This window comes from Dipteris shenzhenensis, chromosome 6 (assembly GCF_047967505.1).
Source record: "Dipteris shenzhenensis isolate YYH24624 ecotype China chromosome 6, Dip_SZ_1.0, whole genome shotgun sequence".
Lineage (NCBI taxonomy): Eukaryota > Viridiplantae > Streptophyta > Polypodiopsida > Gleicheniales > Dipteridaceae > Dipteris > Dipteris shenzhenensis.
This window is the reverse complement of record NC_141601.1, coordinates 33,213,007-33,230,272: the sequence shown is the minus strand read 5'-3', so window position 1 is coordinate 33,230,272 and position 17,266 is coordinate 33,213,007. Positions and strand designations below refer to the sequence as shown.

General features: G+C 45.0%; 1 protein-coding gene across 2 annotated transcripts in view; it reads right to left on the bottom strand.

Annotated features, from left to right (window-relative positions):
- Positions 1-17,266, bottom strand: part of LOC147901077 (Pseudouridine synthase family protein) — a 135,760-nt gene that overhangs the window by 97,335 nt on the left and 21,159 nt on the right. Inside the window, exons 4-5 of one of the 2 annotated variants that reach the window (XM_087376333.1) lie at positions 11,362-11,427; positions 11,069-11,147 (exon numbers count right to left, since the gene is read on the bottom strand). In XM_087376333.1, coding sequence (XP_087232459.1) covers positions 11,069-11,147; positions 11,362-11,427 — 145 coding nt within the window. The remainder of the gene's footprint in view (positions 1-11,068; positions 11,148-11,361; positions 11,428-17,266) is intronic. The other variant, XM_087376334.1, reaches the window with a different exon arrangement.

The window sequence follows — 17,266 nt, the reverse complement described above, 5'->3', positions numbered from 1 at the left end:
AAAATCTTTTTCCTCATCTCCTGGGTGATGCATAGGCAGTCATCTTTAATTAGATACCCATCTTTCAGGGAATAGTGACTGGTGGACTGCCCCTCTTGCATTTGCTGTAAAATCTCGCCAAAATCTGCATCATTAGCATATTGCTCCCTCATGCCTTCCGGGTCCTGATGATAAGCAATAGTCACATTGTTGACCTGGGGTCTTTGGGACAAGGCATCTACCACTCTGTTCCAAATTACTGGAGTATGGACAATCTAAAAATGATACATTGACAGCATATTTGCCCATTTCATATGCTTCTCGGAAAGTTTTGTCTAAGTTAGAAAATATCTCAAACTTTGGTGATCTGTTTTAACAGTAAAATCTGCACCCAAAAGATAATGCTTCCATGTGTTCACAGCACGAACTACAGCCAACAATTCTTTTTCATAGATGCCCAAATATCTTTCAGCATCACGCAATCTTCGGCTCTCATATGCTACTACATGTCCATTCTGATGTAATGCAGCGCCAACACACTCTCCACAGGCATCGCAATCAACATCAAAAGGTTGATAAAGATCCGGGACTACAAGAATAGGCTCTGTAGTCAACTTCTCCTTAAGTGTATTGAATGCTTTCTTTCGTGATATTCCCCATGTGAAGGCTGCATTTTTCTAAGTAAGGTCATATAGTGGAGCTGCGATATCGCAAAATGCCTAATGAATCTCCTATAATAGGAGCAAAGTCCCAAAAAACTACGGACTTCATGCACAGTTTCTAGCTCAAGCCATTCTTGGATGGCTCGGCAGGATCCATCTGTATCCCATTCTTGGATATTATATGCCCCAGATAATGGATCTCTTCCAAAAAGAATTCACTTTTCTTGCTATTGGCAAAAAGCTAATGATTTCGAAGTTCTTGAAATACCAAAGCAAGATGTTCCCTGTGCTCTTCTTCTGTCTTTGAAAAGACTAGGATATCATCAAAGAAAGTACACGTGAAATGCCTATACTTTCGGAAGATGCGATCCATCATTCTATTAAATGTGGCTGGAGCATTTGTCAACCCAAAAGGCATCACTAAATATTCATACAACCCGAATGTAGTGCGAAAAGCTGTCTTATGCACATCTTGTAGTTGTATTCTGACTTGATAGTAGCCACTCTTCAAGTCTATCCTACTGAAAACTGTTGCTCCTCTGAGCTGGTCAAGCACATCATCTATGCGTGGTATCGGAAATCTATTTTTGATGGTCATCTTATTCAATTCACGATAATCAATGCACATTCGAAAAGAACCATCTTTCTTCTGTACTAGAAGTACTGGTAAGGCAAAAGGAGACGAGCTGAGCTGAATCAACCCTTTGGACAGCAAGTCCTGCACCTGAGCCATAATCTCCTCTCTCTGAGTCGCACTGACTCTACAAGGTGGTCTATTTGGTGGCTCACTACCAGGCATTAACTCTATCTGATGATCTTCTGGTCTCTCTGGGGGTAACTCCCCTGGCAAAGTATCAGAAAAGCAATCTTTAAAGTTTACAAGAAACTGAAATTTATCTTTGTCTACATCATTCATTTCAGCATGCATATCATTCTCTTTTTCTTTTACAAAAACCATGTACGCAGAAATTGCAGACTTTATTGCTTTATCACATGTAACATAAAATACAATGGGGATAGTCTCCCCTTTATTCCTGGCAACTAGACGCTGGTTTTTCCCCCTATGGATAAAACTCAGCACCCTCTCAAGGTATTCTATCGTTACTTCCTTTCGATGGAACCACAGTGTACCAAGTACAACATCATGCTGCTTGAGAGGAGGGATTAAGAAGTCCTCCTGATCTACATAGCTCTGCACATGGACACAAAGCTTTCCAATCAAAGGAGTAACTTGCACTAGATTCCCCTGGAACATTTGATCATGCTGCTTGAGAGGAGGGATTAAGAAGTCCTCCTGATCTACATAGCTCTGCACATGGACACAAAGCTTTCCAATCAAAGGAGTAACTTGCACTAGATTCCCCTGGAACATTTGATCAGCATCAAGAGCTCTGCCTAGCTCTTCAGTTTTATTCCCTAATCTCAGGGCTAAATCTTCAAATATGAAATTGTCAGTAGACCCTAGATCAAATAGGATTAATGCTTGCTGATCTCTTATCTTTCCCCATGATAGCAAAAGCTCTTTTTCCTTTGGGTCTGAGGTACTACCCAAAACATCTGGGATTGCTCCACCATTGGCCTCGGTGATACTTGTGGCTTTTTCTGCTCCTTGGAACCCGAAGGCTTCTCAGGGCACTGGGCAGCCATATGCCCCTCTTTCCCACATCTAAAGCATTCCCATCTCTGCGGAATTCAGCTATCTGTTCATCGAGCAAGCGAGACTACAACCACGGAATCGGTTCAGAATTAGGTAAGCACAAACACTTTCGTTTGAAAATCAATGAGAGCACCTTGATCGAGTAGCCAATCACAGCCCAAGGTGACTGGGAAGATCTGCTGAGGTAGAACACTCGCCGGTATGCGGAATGCATTATACGCCAAGTCCCGGGTATCTTTGATCTGTCGAGCATAGGTTGGTATATGACTTTGAAACTGAGTACCCCTCGGCTTCTGAGGCTGAAACCCTTTCTTTTCAACCTTGGTATACTCTGTCTTTTCTGATTTTGAAAAATCAGTTTTCTTCCTTTCAGCACCTCCTGCATGCAAGGATAGCACTGTGGATGGATCTTGTAACGGCACAAGACTAGCTACTGAAGCTGAATGCATAAGGTCTTGAATGTTCTTTGCCCCCAAAGCATTCACTACTGCTTGAATTCTTGGACTGAGACCTGCTTTGTACTTTCTCATTTGGGTTCTTTTGGAGATCTTTTTAAAAGGTGCAACCTGCAAATAAGCATCCCAAAGCTTTTGGTTGTACACATCCACTGTATCTCCTGCATCCATATGTAAACTGTCCCAATCTTGAAGAACATGATCTCTAAACTATTTAGGCATGAACTGTTGGTAGAAGGCTTTCTTGAAGCCCCTCCACCTCTTTGGGGCTGACCCATCTGTGGTCTGTGCACTCCACCATGCACTAGCTATCGCTGTCAAGTGCAAACTGACCATTCTTAACTTGGAGGATTCTGAAAACTTTTATGTACCGAATGCAGCATCAAATTGCCTGATGAACTGCAATGCTTTGTCTGTATGACCATATTGTCCATTATAGGTCATAAACTTGACACATTTACCTCCGTCTTTGAATTCCTTGGTCTCTCTGGAAGACTTGCTCTTCCTAGACTTCTTGTGTTTCCTTCTTTTCCTAGATGGTTTATCTAATAAAGAAGAAGATACAAAAGTCGAGCTCGAGGACTGGGAAATCGGTGATGATGCCTCGATCTCTTCCTACTATGAGACCGTCCCCTATGAGATCCCTCTCTCTCGGGCTGTACACGAGAGTGTGCCTCTGGCACTGGCACATCATAAGCTGCATTAGGCATATTTTCTGCTTGAAACAAATGCTGAGCTCTTGGATCCCTTCTGAATGCGTACCATCTGCTCAAATTCTTGCTGAGTTTGCTGTGCACTTCTCTGTCTTGGATGTGCACCCCTATCTTGTGAATCCCACTGGATAGGTGATTGAGCCATTCTCCTTCAACTTGTCTGAGATCTCCAAGTTTCTCATACCCGCTGTGTATGCAACCTTTGCTTTTCAAAGAGAAAAATTACCTCAACAAGAGGTGTCTTGCATTCACAATCTATGCCAGTACCGGGCTGTCAACTCAAGGCATATACCCACAAAGTGGCCAAAGCATCAATGACTGTGTTGCCCCTTTCCTGGTTGCTGCAAAAAGCACTTAGAATGCATTTGGTTCTTCTTTCCTGTGCACAAAGGCATGCATTTTCTCTTTTCTGCAAATCTCTGATTTTACTGTGTTTCTGCTTTTTCTGACAGTAAATACTCTCTCAGGTAGGTGAAAACTGCTAGCAGAAACAGTCTCTGCAACTGTCCCCTTTTTTTTTTTGGGACAGTAACTATATGGGTAACTGCTAGTTACAATAACCAGATCAGTCCTGTTCTGGTCTGGTTACACTGACAGACTAGTTAGTCTGTAACTTGGCCACTAACTTAACCAAACTGATTAACTGAACCAGTCTAGTCTGGTTGGGTCAACTAACTGGACCTTTGACCAGGGTTAACTAACCAGAGTTGACTTCACCACTGGCCTGCCACATCAGCCTGCCACGTGTCTTGCCACATCATCTGTGAGCTGGCTGCCATGTCAGCATCTGAGCTGGTTGCCACGTGTACTGCCACCATGGCTGCCACGTGTTCTGCCACTTGTCTGCCACATGTACTGCCACCCTGGCTGCCACGTGTGCTGCCCCGTCACCTGCCTGCTGCTCTTCTGCCACGTGTACTCCTAGCCTAAGGTTGAGACCTTGGGTTGAGAATCTTCCATGTGACGTCGCGGGCTCCGTCAACATATCAGAGTGGCTGCAAAGAGTCATTAGGCCTACGCCTGCAGGCCCGACACCGTAAGCTTGGGGATGTTGTGAAGAATCGTCACGTTGCATGACCCCGTAACAAATCCATTAGTCACGCTTTAATTCTGCTTCGACTTCTTCCGCCAGGCGCCTGGCTTTGCCATTTCCATGGGTGATCTCGTAAGGCGGAAGGCTTAATATGCATTCGTTGCCTATCCTGCAAAGCGCTATCTCCTTCGCCAATTAGGAGGCCAAGAATCACCAGAATCGCTTCCATCTGCGCTTACTCTCCGTCAGGGGCATTACGCAACTATTTGCTCAAGACATTAGCTCGTTGTCACGCCGCTTGGAGACCCCCCCGCTAAACATGCGTTGTATGTAAGTCACGCCTACGTGAAGACCATCGATGTCCATTTCCTTGTCTGACGCACGATTCAATCAGGCCATCAACTCGGTCAACATTGACAAGCGGCCTTAGGCATAGTATCAGGCAACAACCCCGTTCTGTCAGAGCTCTCCATCAATCTACACATTGCTTTGACAATTCTTTCCAGCCTTGATCGCTCCCACCATGGAAGGTTGAGAGGGCTGGCTCTAATACCAATGTATCCTCTCACTTATAAACTACTGCAAAAACACTCTCATAAGTGCTCTCTCTCTCCCTCTCTCTACAGACAGGGCCCAGGACAATATGTTGGGCTGGACCCCCCCCCCCGGAAGGTATTTTATTTCTTGAGAGAAAGTCAATACACAGTTCCGCGTAGAGCTGCTCATACATAATTCCAAAACGTGAATCCATATGACATGAGCTCTTAGGCTCTCTTTCTTGGCAACAAGCCACTTGTCAATTTCTACATTACTTTCCTAATTACATACCACTAAGGGCAACTCTCGAGTCTTTGAAGCACTTGGTCACGCCAACCACCTCCTAGACTCTTGTTAGGCTCCATTGTCCTTAGGAAAATAACTCTTCCTAGTATCTGCAACAATTAATTAAAGCGCACCACCATGGTACCCATTAATTGTTAGCGCTTTGCATGCAAATAAGACACTGTGGACTAATTCTAGTCAAGGTGGGCATCCCCACTGAACACATGTGCACCGAAGTCAACGCTCTTGATCATAATCGCCTTAATTATAGTCAAGTCTCTCCAACCGAAGTTGGCACATCTTGGTTAACCGCAATTAACCTTCTTGGTATAAACCAAGTCTTCCTGACCGAGATCAAGCTTACTTGACCGAAGTCAAGTATCTGTGACCGTAGTCAATTCTTTGACCAATAGAAAAACTATTTTGACCATAATTAACCCAGATGGAAAAACTCTTTAATTATGATCAAATAAACAATCAACTGTACTTTGACTTGGGATATTTACATTGTGGTGACATTATGTGTGTCGATCCTTTGTATGAGCTGTCATGTCGCTTGCTCTAGATCCCTATAAGAGAGGGCATTCATACTGATAAAGAAAACACCTATAAGGAGTTGCTTACGCAGCTAGCACAGGCACAAAGGGATCCTCTGTTTTGCAGATTAGAACATCCTCTTGCAAAGAAAGGGACAAAGAAAGCTTCTTCTGGAGCAACCCAGAAGGAAATTAGAAGAGAAAGATCTCTAAGTTCATCTTCTTCTTCCTCAGATCATGCATCTAGAAAGGGTAAGACGCCTCGCCATGAGGGCAAGGAAAAAGAGGAAAAGAGATGACCATGAAGAGATATCTCATTCCAGAAAGAGAAGGACCAGATATCATCATAAATCCCCGAGTCTTTCTTCCTCCTACCTCTTCATCTAGGTCACCTGTGCCCAAGGCCAAAAAGAAAGGGGTGATTAAGCACAAGTGCGTTGCAGCAAAGGCCTCTAAGCCTAAAGAATTCAAAGAAGGTGGTAAATTTGTCAAATTTGTCACCTTTAATAGCCAATATGGTGGTTTTTGAACAAGGAGAGGGTGTGGTTGGTACCACCGTTACTTACCAATATGTACTACGTTTCGCCCGAATTATCATCATACTACGAAGGCTATGCAGTTTATCAAGCAGTTTGATGTTGCATTTGGTACAAAAAACTTCTCTGAGTTTTCCAAGCTGTGCATGGTTAGCTTGAATTTGACAGGGACAGCCAGTGCATGGTGGGGTGCCCAAACTACAGATGGCTTAGCGCCAAAGAAATGGAAGGGCTTCAAGAAAGCCTTCTATAAACAGTTTATGCCCTAACAGTTCAGAGACAATGTCCGTCGTTGGGAAAGCTTGCATATGGATGCAAGGGACACATTTGAGGTATATAATTAAGAGTTTTGGGATGCCTATTTTCAGGTCGCTCCCTTCAAAAAGATCTCCAAGAGAAACCAACTCAAGAAATACAAGGCTGGTCTCAACCAAAGATACAGGCGTGGTAAATCCCCAACGTCTACAAGGCATACAGGATATCATGCACTCAACCTCCGTAGCCAGTCTCATGTACATGCAACACCCTACCACCATGCCATCTTTGCAGGCAGGCGCCTATGAAAGAAAGACACCTGATTTCTCCAGGTCAAAAAAGAAAGAGTTCCCCAAGGCTAAGAAGAAAGGATTTCAGCCTTAGAAGCCAAAGGGAGGGCAATCAGATGCTGAGAGCATAGAAGGGGCAAGTCCCAATTTACCCCTAAGCAGGTTGCTGTTTTTCGCAAAGAGGGGAGGTGTTTCCAATGTGGAAACAAGGGGTATGTGGCTGCCCAATGCCCTAAGAGCCCTTTGTTCTCAAAGGAGCAGAAGAAGCCACAAGGACCAGCCAGTAGCGGGAGACGTCCCGGATGTTCTAGGACGGGTTAGTGACCCAAAAAGCAAGAGAGCTATGACTTGCATAGGGGAATATCAAAGACCAGCAAGCACTTATTTTGTTGGACCCAAGGGCAACAGATAATTTTATATCAAAGGACTTAGCTATTAGACATAGAATAAAGACTGAAGAATTTGGGTAGGGCCCTAGATGCCGAATCAGATGTTTCATGGGGACCCTGTGCCAATTACTTCTTTGTTTGGAAAGCTTCTTGTACATGTACAAAGTTATGTAGATTAGGAAGACTTTTTTCATTTCCCCTCTTAAACATCATGATGTAGTTCAAGGGATGCCCTCGTTTCACCGTAGGGGTTTGAAGTTGTCTCTTCTTGAAAGAGTTTTTGATTTTATACATAGGGGAAAAATGCAATGGATCGTTGCCAGGAATAGCGGGGAGGCTATTCCTATTGTATCTGATGTTTCTGCTAGTAAAGCAATGAAATCTGCAGTTTCAGCGTACATGGTTTTCATTAAAGAAAGAAATTTAGAAATGCATACTGATTTGAATGATGCTAACAGAGAAAATTTTCAGTTTCTTGAAAATTGAAAAGATTGCTTCTCATATGCATTGCCAGGGGAGTTACCCCCTGAGAGACTAGAAGACCATTGTATAGAACAAATGCGAGGTAGTGAACCACCAAATAAATTACCTTATAGGATCAGTGCCACCAAGAGAGAGGACATTATGGCTCAAGTTCAGGACTTGCTGTCCAAAGGGTTAATTCAGCCCAGCTCCTCTCTTTTCTATTCTCCAATACTTTTAGTGCAGAAGAAGGATGGTTCCTTCCGGATGTGCGTTGATTATCGCGCACTAAACAAAATGACTATTAAAAATAGATTTCCTATTCCATGCACAAATGATGTGCTAGACCGGCTCAGTAGAGCTTCGGTATTTAGCAGGATAGATCTGAAAAACTGGTTATCACCAAGTCCGCATACAACCACAAGATGTGCACAAGATGGCATTCTGCACTACTTTTGGTCTATATAAATACTAGTAATGGTTGACAAATGCTTCTGCTACCTTCAGTCAAATGATGGATCTTATCTTCCGTCCTTACAAGCAGTTCACTCGTACCGTCTTCGATGACACCATAGTCTTTTCCAAGTCCGAAGAAGAGCACAGGGAACACTTTGCTACTGTCTTCCAAGAGCTGCAAAATCATCCGCTCTATGCCAATAGCAAAAAGAGTGAATTTTTCCTGGAAGAGACCCATTATCTGGGGCACTTCATTTCAAGAATGGAACTCAAATGGATCCTGCTAAGATTCAAGCCATTCAAGAATGGCTTGAGTTGAAAAGTGTTCATGAAGTACGCAGCGTTCTAGAGCTTTGCTTGTACTACCAAAGACTTATCAGCCATTTTGCTGACATAGCTGCTCCACTTCATGACTTGAACAAAGAGAATGCAACCTTCAGATGGCATGAGCCACAAAGGATAGCATTCAATATACTCAAAACGAAGCTGACTACAGAAACAATTCTGGTAGTCCCCAATTTGTTCAAGCCTTTTGATGTGGACTGCGATGCTTGCGGAGAATGTGATGGGGCTGCACTTCATCAGAATGGCCATGTAGTGGCTTATGAAAGCCTAAGACTACGGGATGCTGAGGGATACCTAGGAGAAAGAATGGCTAGCTGTGATTCATGCCATTAATACATGGAAGCACTATCTCTTGGGTGCAGATTCTACTATAAAGACTGATAACAAAAGTTTAAGATACTTCCTGACACAAACTAAGCTCTCAGAGAAGCACACGAAATGGGAAAATATGCTGTCAATGTATCATTTTCAGATTGTCTATACACCGGGAGCTCAGAATAGAGTGGCTGATGCCTTGCCTCAAAGACCCCAGGTCAATAATGTGACCATTGCCTATCATAGGGATCTTGAAGAGATGAGACAACAATATGCCAGTGTTCCAAACTTTGGAGAGAGAATGCAGAGGCGCAGTCAACAAGTCAGTATTCCATGAAAGATGGCTATTTAATGAAGGATGTCTGCCTATGCATCACCCGAGATATGATGCAAAAAATTTTGGAGGAATGCCATGCACCTCCATATGTTGGGCATAGAGGAATTGCAGCTACTACTCAAGCTTTGGAGAGGTATTTTTATAGGCCAGCCATGTGTAAAGATATACATAAGTTTGTTACAGAATGCCTCAATTGTCAGAAAGTCAAGTATGACAAACGGAAGGCACTTGGCCTCAAGGACCATGGGAAAGCATAGCAATGGACTTCATTTTCGATTTGACAAAATCAAAAACTGAAAACAATGAGATATGGATTCTTTATAGACAGATTCAATAAGCAGGCCCATTTCATTCCGGTACAGACGACAATCAAGGCAAATCATATGGCCAAAGTTTTTTCTCGCTCATAGTGTCAAGCACCACGGTAAGCCTAAGTCCATTGTTAGTGATAGAAACCCAGAATGACCAGCCTATTCAGGAGAGCCTTATTTGATAATATGGGGACAAATCTGAAATTTTCTTCTTCTTTGCATCCCCAGACAAATGGTCAAATTGAAGTAGCAAATTCAAGAGTGCTAGATCTTTTGAAATGCTACGTGGCTGACCAAAAACCAGATTGGGAAAAGTACCGTCCACTTGTGGAGTTTGCATACAATAATACACTTCATGCCTCCACAGGTAAAGCACTGTTTGAGGTCATATATGGAAAGATGATTTTGCCATCAATCCTGAGGACCAAAGACGAGATATTTGCAGCTGATTAGTATGTCAAAGACCTCCATACGGCATTCATCCTAGTGCGGACAGCAATAGAAAGGTCTAAGGAGAAACAAAAGAAAGCTAAGCATAGAAAGAAACTTGACCTCAAAAGAGGTGATCGGGTACTTTTAAAATTTGAGAAAGCCAGGCTCTGCAAGCTTAAGGGCAAAGAGAAAGTGTATGCCAAGCTGTCTACCAGGGACTATGGCCCTATCCAGGTCACAGATGAAATCAATGAGGTGGCATACAGATTGCAATTCCCGTGAGAGCTTAAAACCACAAACTTTTCCATGCAAAGCACTAAGGGCAACAAGCTGCAACCTCTTGCAGGGCAGATATGTCAACGTTTCTACTCATATAGAACAGTGTGTTGTCTCTCCTATATATGCATATATATGCATAGGGGAGACTCAGCCATGGTTAAGGAGAACACAGAAAACAGAGTTGATCGACTTCAAATGCCGCTGCCACCTTCAGCTAAAGCTGTTGAGAGACATCTTTTCATGGTTTTGGGTTCGATCGGTATGGTCGAAAATCTCAAGCAATGCTTTTATGTTGGCTAATATGGCAGGAAACCATATTACAGAAGTGTGTCAACTTCACATTGTAAGCACAAACAAAACATTTGCAATATCACATTAAATGAAACCACTCATAAATCTTGAAGTCACAAAGTCCATAGCATATAAATACATCTCTACTTATGTCATCAAAAGGTGCAGGCTACACCATAAGATATGTGGTTTAGTATTCACATGTTTTTATGCCATGAGAAATCCCAAGCTTTCTACAAGGGCTTGAGAAGACTCAACCATCTTATCCACCACTTAAAGATTTAGTTTATAATGCTACATAGTCAGTCATTGACCAGCATCATCTTTGTGAGTTTATTTTATTCTTCTGTCATGCACTACTAGCTCTTCTGCTTAGCTATTATATCACTTTCAGGAATAAAAGTGGTGGATCCAAATTTCATCTAACATGTTTTAAATGATGATCATTTTAAGGAAAACATACACAAAGCAGTTATATAATCTCAAGTCCATATTACAATCTGAAATTTGTACCGGTGATTCAGCATCACATGAAGATGTCCCCTCTCCAAGCCGTAGAGTCCCAGTATAAACTTTGGTCAGTGCTTGATAGCTGCACCAAGCAGTCTGATTTTTCAAAAACAACATTTGTCTCTTCTTACTTTTGTTTTTTTACTTATTTTGAATGATAGCATTGCAAAAGTGTAACTTTATAGCTCTTGAGGACAAGTTAAGTTAAACCACAGCATTTGAACAGACCCTTATTTTGGAAAAGGCAACTGCAATTCAACATTCATGTGTAGCAAAGCATGTTTGCATAATCTGACCTGCACGCACCGGCTGTACTATATATCTCTAGATGACATGCCCAAACTAGCCTGGAGATTTCTTTGCTTTTTTTTTCCAAAACAAAAACTGCTTAGTCTTCAACCCAAACACTATATGCATAGTCCAAAATCCTACTGCTTAGATTTTTGCATATTCCAAATTATCAAACCTTAAAAATTATTGCCAAAAACCGCCAATGCAAGAAATGGCAGCTCTTAGTATAATCGAGCACCCATGCCCAGTTTTACCACGATCATTTCTTGAGCCTCTCAAAGGAAGGGTTCATCATCAAACCCCATTACCTCGAGGACATAGGAGTCTCACATGCACTGAGAATTGCTATTGGGCAGATGCAGGTTTCATCCCATCAGCTCAGGATTGAGACAAGGAGAGCAGCACGTTTACGCAAAGAGCAGCGGATATGCATGCTATGCACACTGGGGGTGATTGAGACAGAGGAGCACTTTTTCTGCACCTGCCCTGCCTACTACGAGATCCGAGGGCAATACCTGCTCAGGCACGACTTTTCAGCTCTACGGCATAGGTCAGTCTTACGGGATCAGCCATCGATCTCCATGGATGAGGATCTCACCCCCCTACAAATTGAGGAGAGGCGCACTCTGTTACAGCAGCGGGATCACAGGCCCGCAAGGATGGGAAGTGGGCGGTGGTTCGAGATGGGCGACTAACGGGCATCCACCTCCCCTTCCACATAGGGAGGTAGAGTGTATGAGACTCAGTTCTCCGAGACCCTATCATGTACCATTTGGAACTGCAATGGTACCTTATGGTCAGAACCAGGGAACTTCTCGGAATCCTATACAGGTCGTGACATAGTCTTTTATACAGAGACACACCAGAGTCCAAAGCACCCACTACCAATAGTCAGCGGGTACACATGGGAGGCTACTTACAGAGATGAGACGAGGGACACAGGGAGAGTGCGAGGGTCAGGAGGAGTAGCAGTTCTTTACAGGTCCACCCTTTTGGGAACCATCTCAGTAGAGCAGAGAGATACACACTCCAGATTTCTATGGATCCGGATCCGACACATGGACAGTCGGGATTTGTTCATTACAGCATGCTACTCCCCTCCCAAGACCTCCCACTTTGCTCGAGATATCCGAGAGGAGGCTGAGACATCACCATATGCAGCTCTTTATCAGTCCATTGTCGACTTCTCGAGCCATGGGAAAGTCCTCCTGGTTGGGGACTTCAACGCGAGCACAAGCACCCATCAGGTACCACTCCTTGACTTCAAGGACAATTCCATTCTACTGCTAGACATTGACCTAAAGGAAGTAGGTATGCTGTGTGTTTCCGCTGACAGGCAAGCCCTGGTCACATCTTATAGACGGGCCGGATTAGATCTAGGTAGGATGCCTAATCTCATTATCTATAATGATCTTGATAGATGGCCCGCTTCAGGTTGTCTCACATGCTTCCCACGTGGTGGGGGTTCTAGCGTTGTCGATTACATCATGGGATCCCCTGCCTTCACATCTCCTATCACTGAGTTTATTGTCACACCTCCTCCCCCAGGAGCTGATCAGTTTCGATCGCGATCTTTCACTTATATACTCAGCCCACCTTTACACACTTTACGTATATTGACTTCATACCCTACTAGAGGACCGTGCTGCCCTGATCACCCGCTCACTACACGAGGCTGCTCTTCACACTTTCCCTCACACCACTCGCTCCACCCGTCCACCACCACTTGGGACCGTACCTTGATAGCCGGTACGATGATGAGTACAAGGCTTTACGCCGTCAGCTCAGATTCAAAATCAAAAACAACATTCCGAGCAAACTAGAGATGCTACACGAGTATTGTCGATTGGTACGCAGAAAGAAGCTGGATTTCATTCGTCGAAACGAGGAGGAACTACTGAACATTCTGTTTAGAGTCAACTCTAAGGACTTTTGGCGGAGATTTCTAGAGGTGTGGTCCCCCTCACCAATAACAAACACTCAAAACTGGTATAACTATGCACGCACGCTCTACGATATCCCAAATCTGCCATTTCCTGACCTCACATATACCCTGCCCTACATCCTGCACACTCTTCACTAGGGTGGGGAGTGAAGGATGCCGTAATGAAACGTCATAATGGCCGAGCAAAAGATCATGAGGGCCTGTGCACTAAATTCATTGCATATGGGATTAATCTCTTAGCCCCGATCTTAGCAAAGCTCTTTAATAAAGCTGTTTGTTTGGGGTTTCCACGCACCTGGACTGTTAACACTATCTCACCCATCCACAAGGTAGGGGATACATGAGCCCGGAGAACTACAGGACCGTCATGATCGGACATGTCATGTCCAAGATTTATGCATCAATGCTTAATTCTAAGGTCAGTCGATTCGTACAGTGCCGAGGACTTAGAGCAGCTAGACAGGCTGGATTCTGACGTGATCATGGGACCATGGATCACATTCTCACACTCAAGTGCATCATCGAGGAGGCGAGGACACGGAAGCAAAGGATATATTGTTGCTTTGTGGATTTCCGCAAAGCCGTCGATACAGTTCCAAGAGCCCGCCTCCTCCGACACCTACATGATTTGGGGTATGACCAAGAGATCATTTGGGCCATCATGGCACTTTACGAGAGTCTCAGGCAGAGTCCGGGCAGGGTCTGGGTGGACAGATGAGATCATGAGCACTATTGGGGTCAAACAAGGGTGTTCACCCACCCTATTTGGCCTCGACATTGATGAGCTTGAGACAGTTATGCAGACACGGGTGGACGGGGGGATATAGCACTATCAGCAAAGCAACAGGTGACCAGAGATGCTAGTATGCACGCACAGAGAGAGGGTTTGAGCGATTGGGGCTCCCCATGGATAGACTCCCTCCCTTCCAGTATAGCATTGCAAGCCGTTTTCTTCTCTTCTATCATAGGAGATCAACCAGGTCATCCGCGAGGATCTTTTACAGCTACACACGTTCCAGATCTGGTTGGGACCGAGTAAGCTTCCAGTGAAGCTCAGCTTCTACAGGGATCATTGTTTACATATCACAGAGGAGGGTTTCATTGACCCACCAAGATATACATAGATCCACTTACCCCACTCACTAAGGATCTCTATTGGGTAGTGTTGGGTCTCTTCACATAGACTGTGCATTGAGAGTGGCAAGGCAAAGGGTCTACCCGGGAGAGGCGCATATGCACATTATGTGACATACAAGAGGTCGAGTCAAAGGAGCATTTCATTTTCAAGTGTCCGGTATACTATGAGATCCGAGGACGCTTCTACTACCTCTTCAGAGCCAGTTCTTGGGTGTTGTCCCGATTTCTCCCAGTGAAGCTTAGCCTCTACAGAGATCACTTCTTACATAACACAGCAGAGGGTTTCATTGACCCACCAAGATGCACGCAGATTCACCTACCCCACTCATTGAGGGTCTCTCTTGGGCAGTTCCGGGTATCTTCACACAGACTTCGCATCCAGAGCGGCACAGTAGAGCAACTACCCAAGGAGAGGCGCATATGCACACTGTGTGACACGCAGGAGGTTGAGACAGAGGAGCATTTCATCTTCAGGTGTCCTATTTATTGTGAGATCCGAGAGCATTTCCACTGCCTCTTCAGGGATAGCTATGGGATTTTGGCCCGTTTCCACTCCTACCCGGACCAGCGGTGTTTGGTAGGTTTCATTCATGAGGCACTTAGACACCGCGAGAGGATACTCCGAGCACAGAGACAGGAGCAGACTCCGTCCTCGGCTGATCCCAACCTTGGCAAGACCAAGGTCATGATCTTTAACACCTCTCGAGCAAACATGCAACGGAAGCAGTTCACTTTCGGTGGGTCACTAGTTGAGATCGTATCCTCATACACTTACTTGGGGGTCATCTTCTCTGGCCCGATCTTCACAATGAGACCAGCGATGCAGGCCAGACTGAGTAGGGGATATACCTCACTGGCTCGGCTAGAGAGACAATGCTTCCACTCCCACTTCCAGGACCCTCGGACCAAGGCTCTTCTCTTCGACTCCTTGGTCCGACCAGCCGGTATGTATGGCAGCCCTTGTTGGGACCTGACATGTCAGAGATAGAGTAGACATGGGTGGAGCGCCTGCAGATCCTCATGCTCTCACGGATGATCCGAGGGAAACCGTATGTACCACATCACATCATTCAAGTCGAGTTTGGTGCTTCTCCACTCCAGCTAGATGCAGCCTTTCAGACCATCACATATCTACACCAGGTTAGATCATATGGGGACTGCACATCAGGGAGACAGAGGTTGCCATGGTTGGCTCTCGATTCCTCCAGGAGGTTGGCAGCAGAGGGAGACAAGCGATGCTGATATGCACGGACTCACAGATGGTTTGTGAGACTAGGGTTTCACATCAATATTATACCTCCTTTTCAGTACAGTTTAGATGCCCCTCCGGTACTCCCACCCACCATCCCGATCGGGCCACACACCAACCAGGTCATTCGAGAGGATCTCCTGCAACTACACACCTTTAGGACCTGGTTGGAGCCGAGGGAGCTTCCAGTGAAGCTGAGTTTCTACAGATATTACTGTCTTCGTATTTCGGAGGAGGGATTCATCACACCACCACGGTACACTGAGCTTCATATGCCTCACTCACTACAGATCTCCATCGGACAGTTTCGGGTATCATCACACCACCTCCGCATAGAGAGCGGCAGAGCAGAGGGGATTCCTAGGGAGCATTGCTTATGCATATTGTGCGACTGTCAGGAGGTTGAGTCGGAGGAGCATTTTATTTTCAGGTGCCCATTGTACTACGAGATCCGAGGTCGCTACCACTGTCTCTTCAAAAGATGGCTCCGCGCTTCTTTCCAGATTCCTTGCCTACCCAGATCAGAGATGCCTCGCGGCCTTCATTCACGAGGGGGTCCGACACAGAGGGTACTTACTCAGGTGACGGGGCTTGGCCACATCATCAGACACCTCTCAGAGCAGGATCACAGAGTTCTTCCCATCGAGTAACATTGATTGTCCAGTCTCTAGCCACAAACCTGACGAAGACCCCGACCCAACGACCACAGCACGACACACCAGACATCGAGGGGGGACACAGATCACTCTAGGGGACCTCTCATCATTGTTTAGACCTGGGATACGTCCCACAAGAGTCACGGTGGCTCTAGTCTTGCGTCAAGCCTCATCCAAGAACCGAGACACACGGCACCCCTTGACGGGCACCAACGTCCCATCATCGACTATGCACCAGCCAGGGCGACATGACATACATAGGACTCCGTTCCGCTCCAGTCTTTTTCTTTTCATTGTTACATCCAAATGTATTTGATTATGTATGATCAGACTTAGGATTCAACACAGGTGATGATGCTCGTTTCAATAGCTCCACCCTTACTGTGATTTGTATCAGGTTTTCTTTCAGTCTCATAGACCCATCGGTCTTCCGAAGACTCTAATAAAATCTCTCTCTCTCTCTCTCTCTCTCTCTCTCTCTCTCTCTCTCTCTCTCTCTCTCTCTCTCAACATAGAGAGAGATCTAACAGTTAACCTTGGGAAGACCAAGGTTATGATCTTCAACACCTCATGCCCAGTGCTCCATCGACATAGCTTCACTTACCGAGGTCAGCCAGTAGAGATTGTGCAGTCCTACACATACTTGGGTGCAGTTTTCACTGGGCCAGTTTTCACGATGATCCATGAAGCTCGAGCACGCCTCAAACAAGGATATGGTTCTTTGGCCCAACTAGAGCGACTGTGTTTCCAGGTGCAATTCCAGGACCCACCGACGAAGTGCTGGCTTTTCGACACCCTAGTGAGACCAACTGCCATGTATGCAGCACCGTTCTGGGGGTGTGATATTTCAGCAGCAGAGTGGAAGAAATTTGAGCGCCTACAGATAATCATGGGATCCAAGATGATTCGTAGTAAGCCCTCAG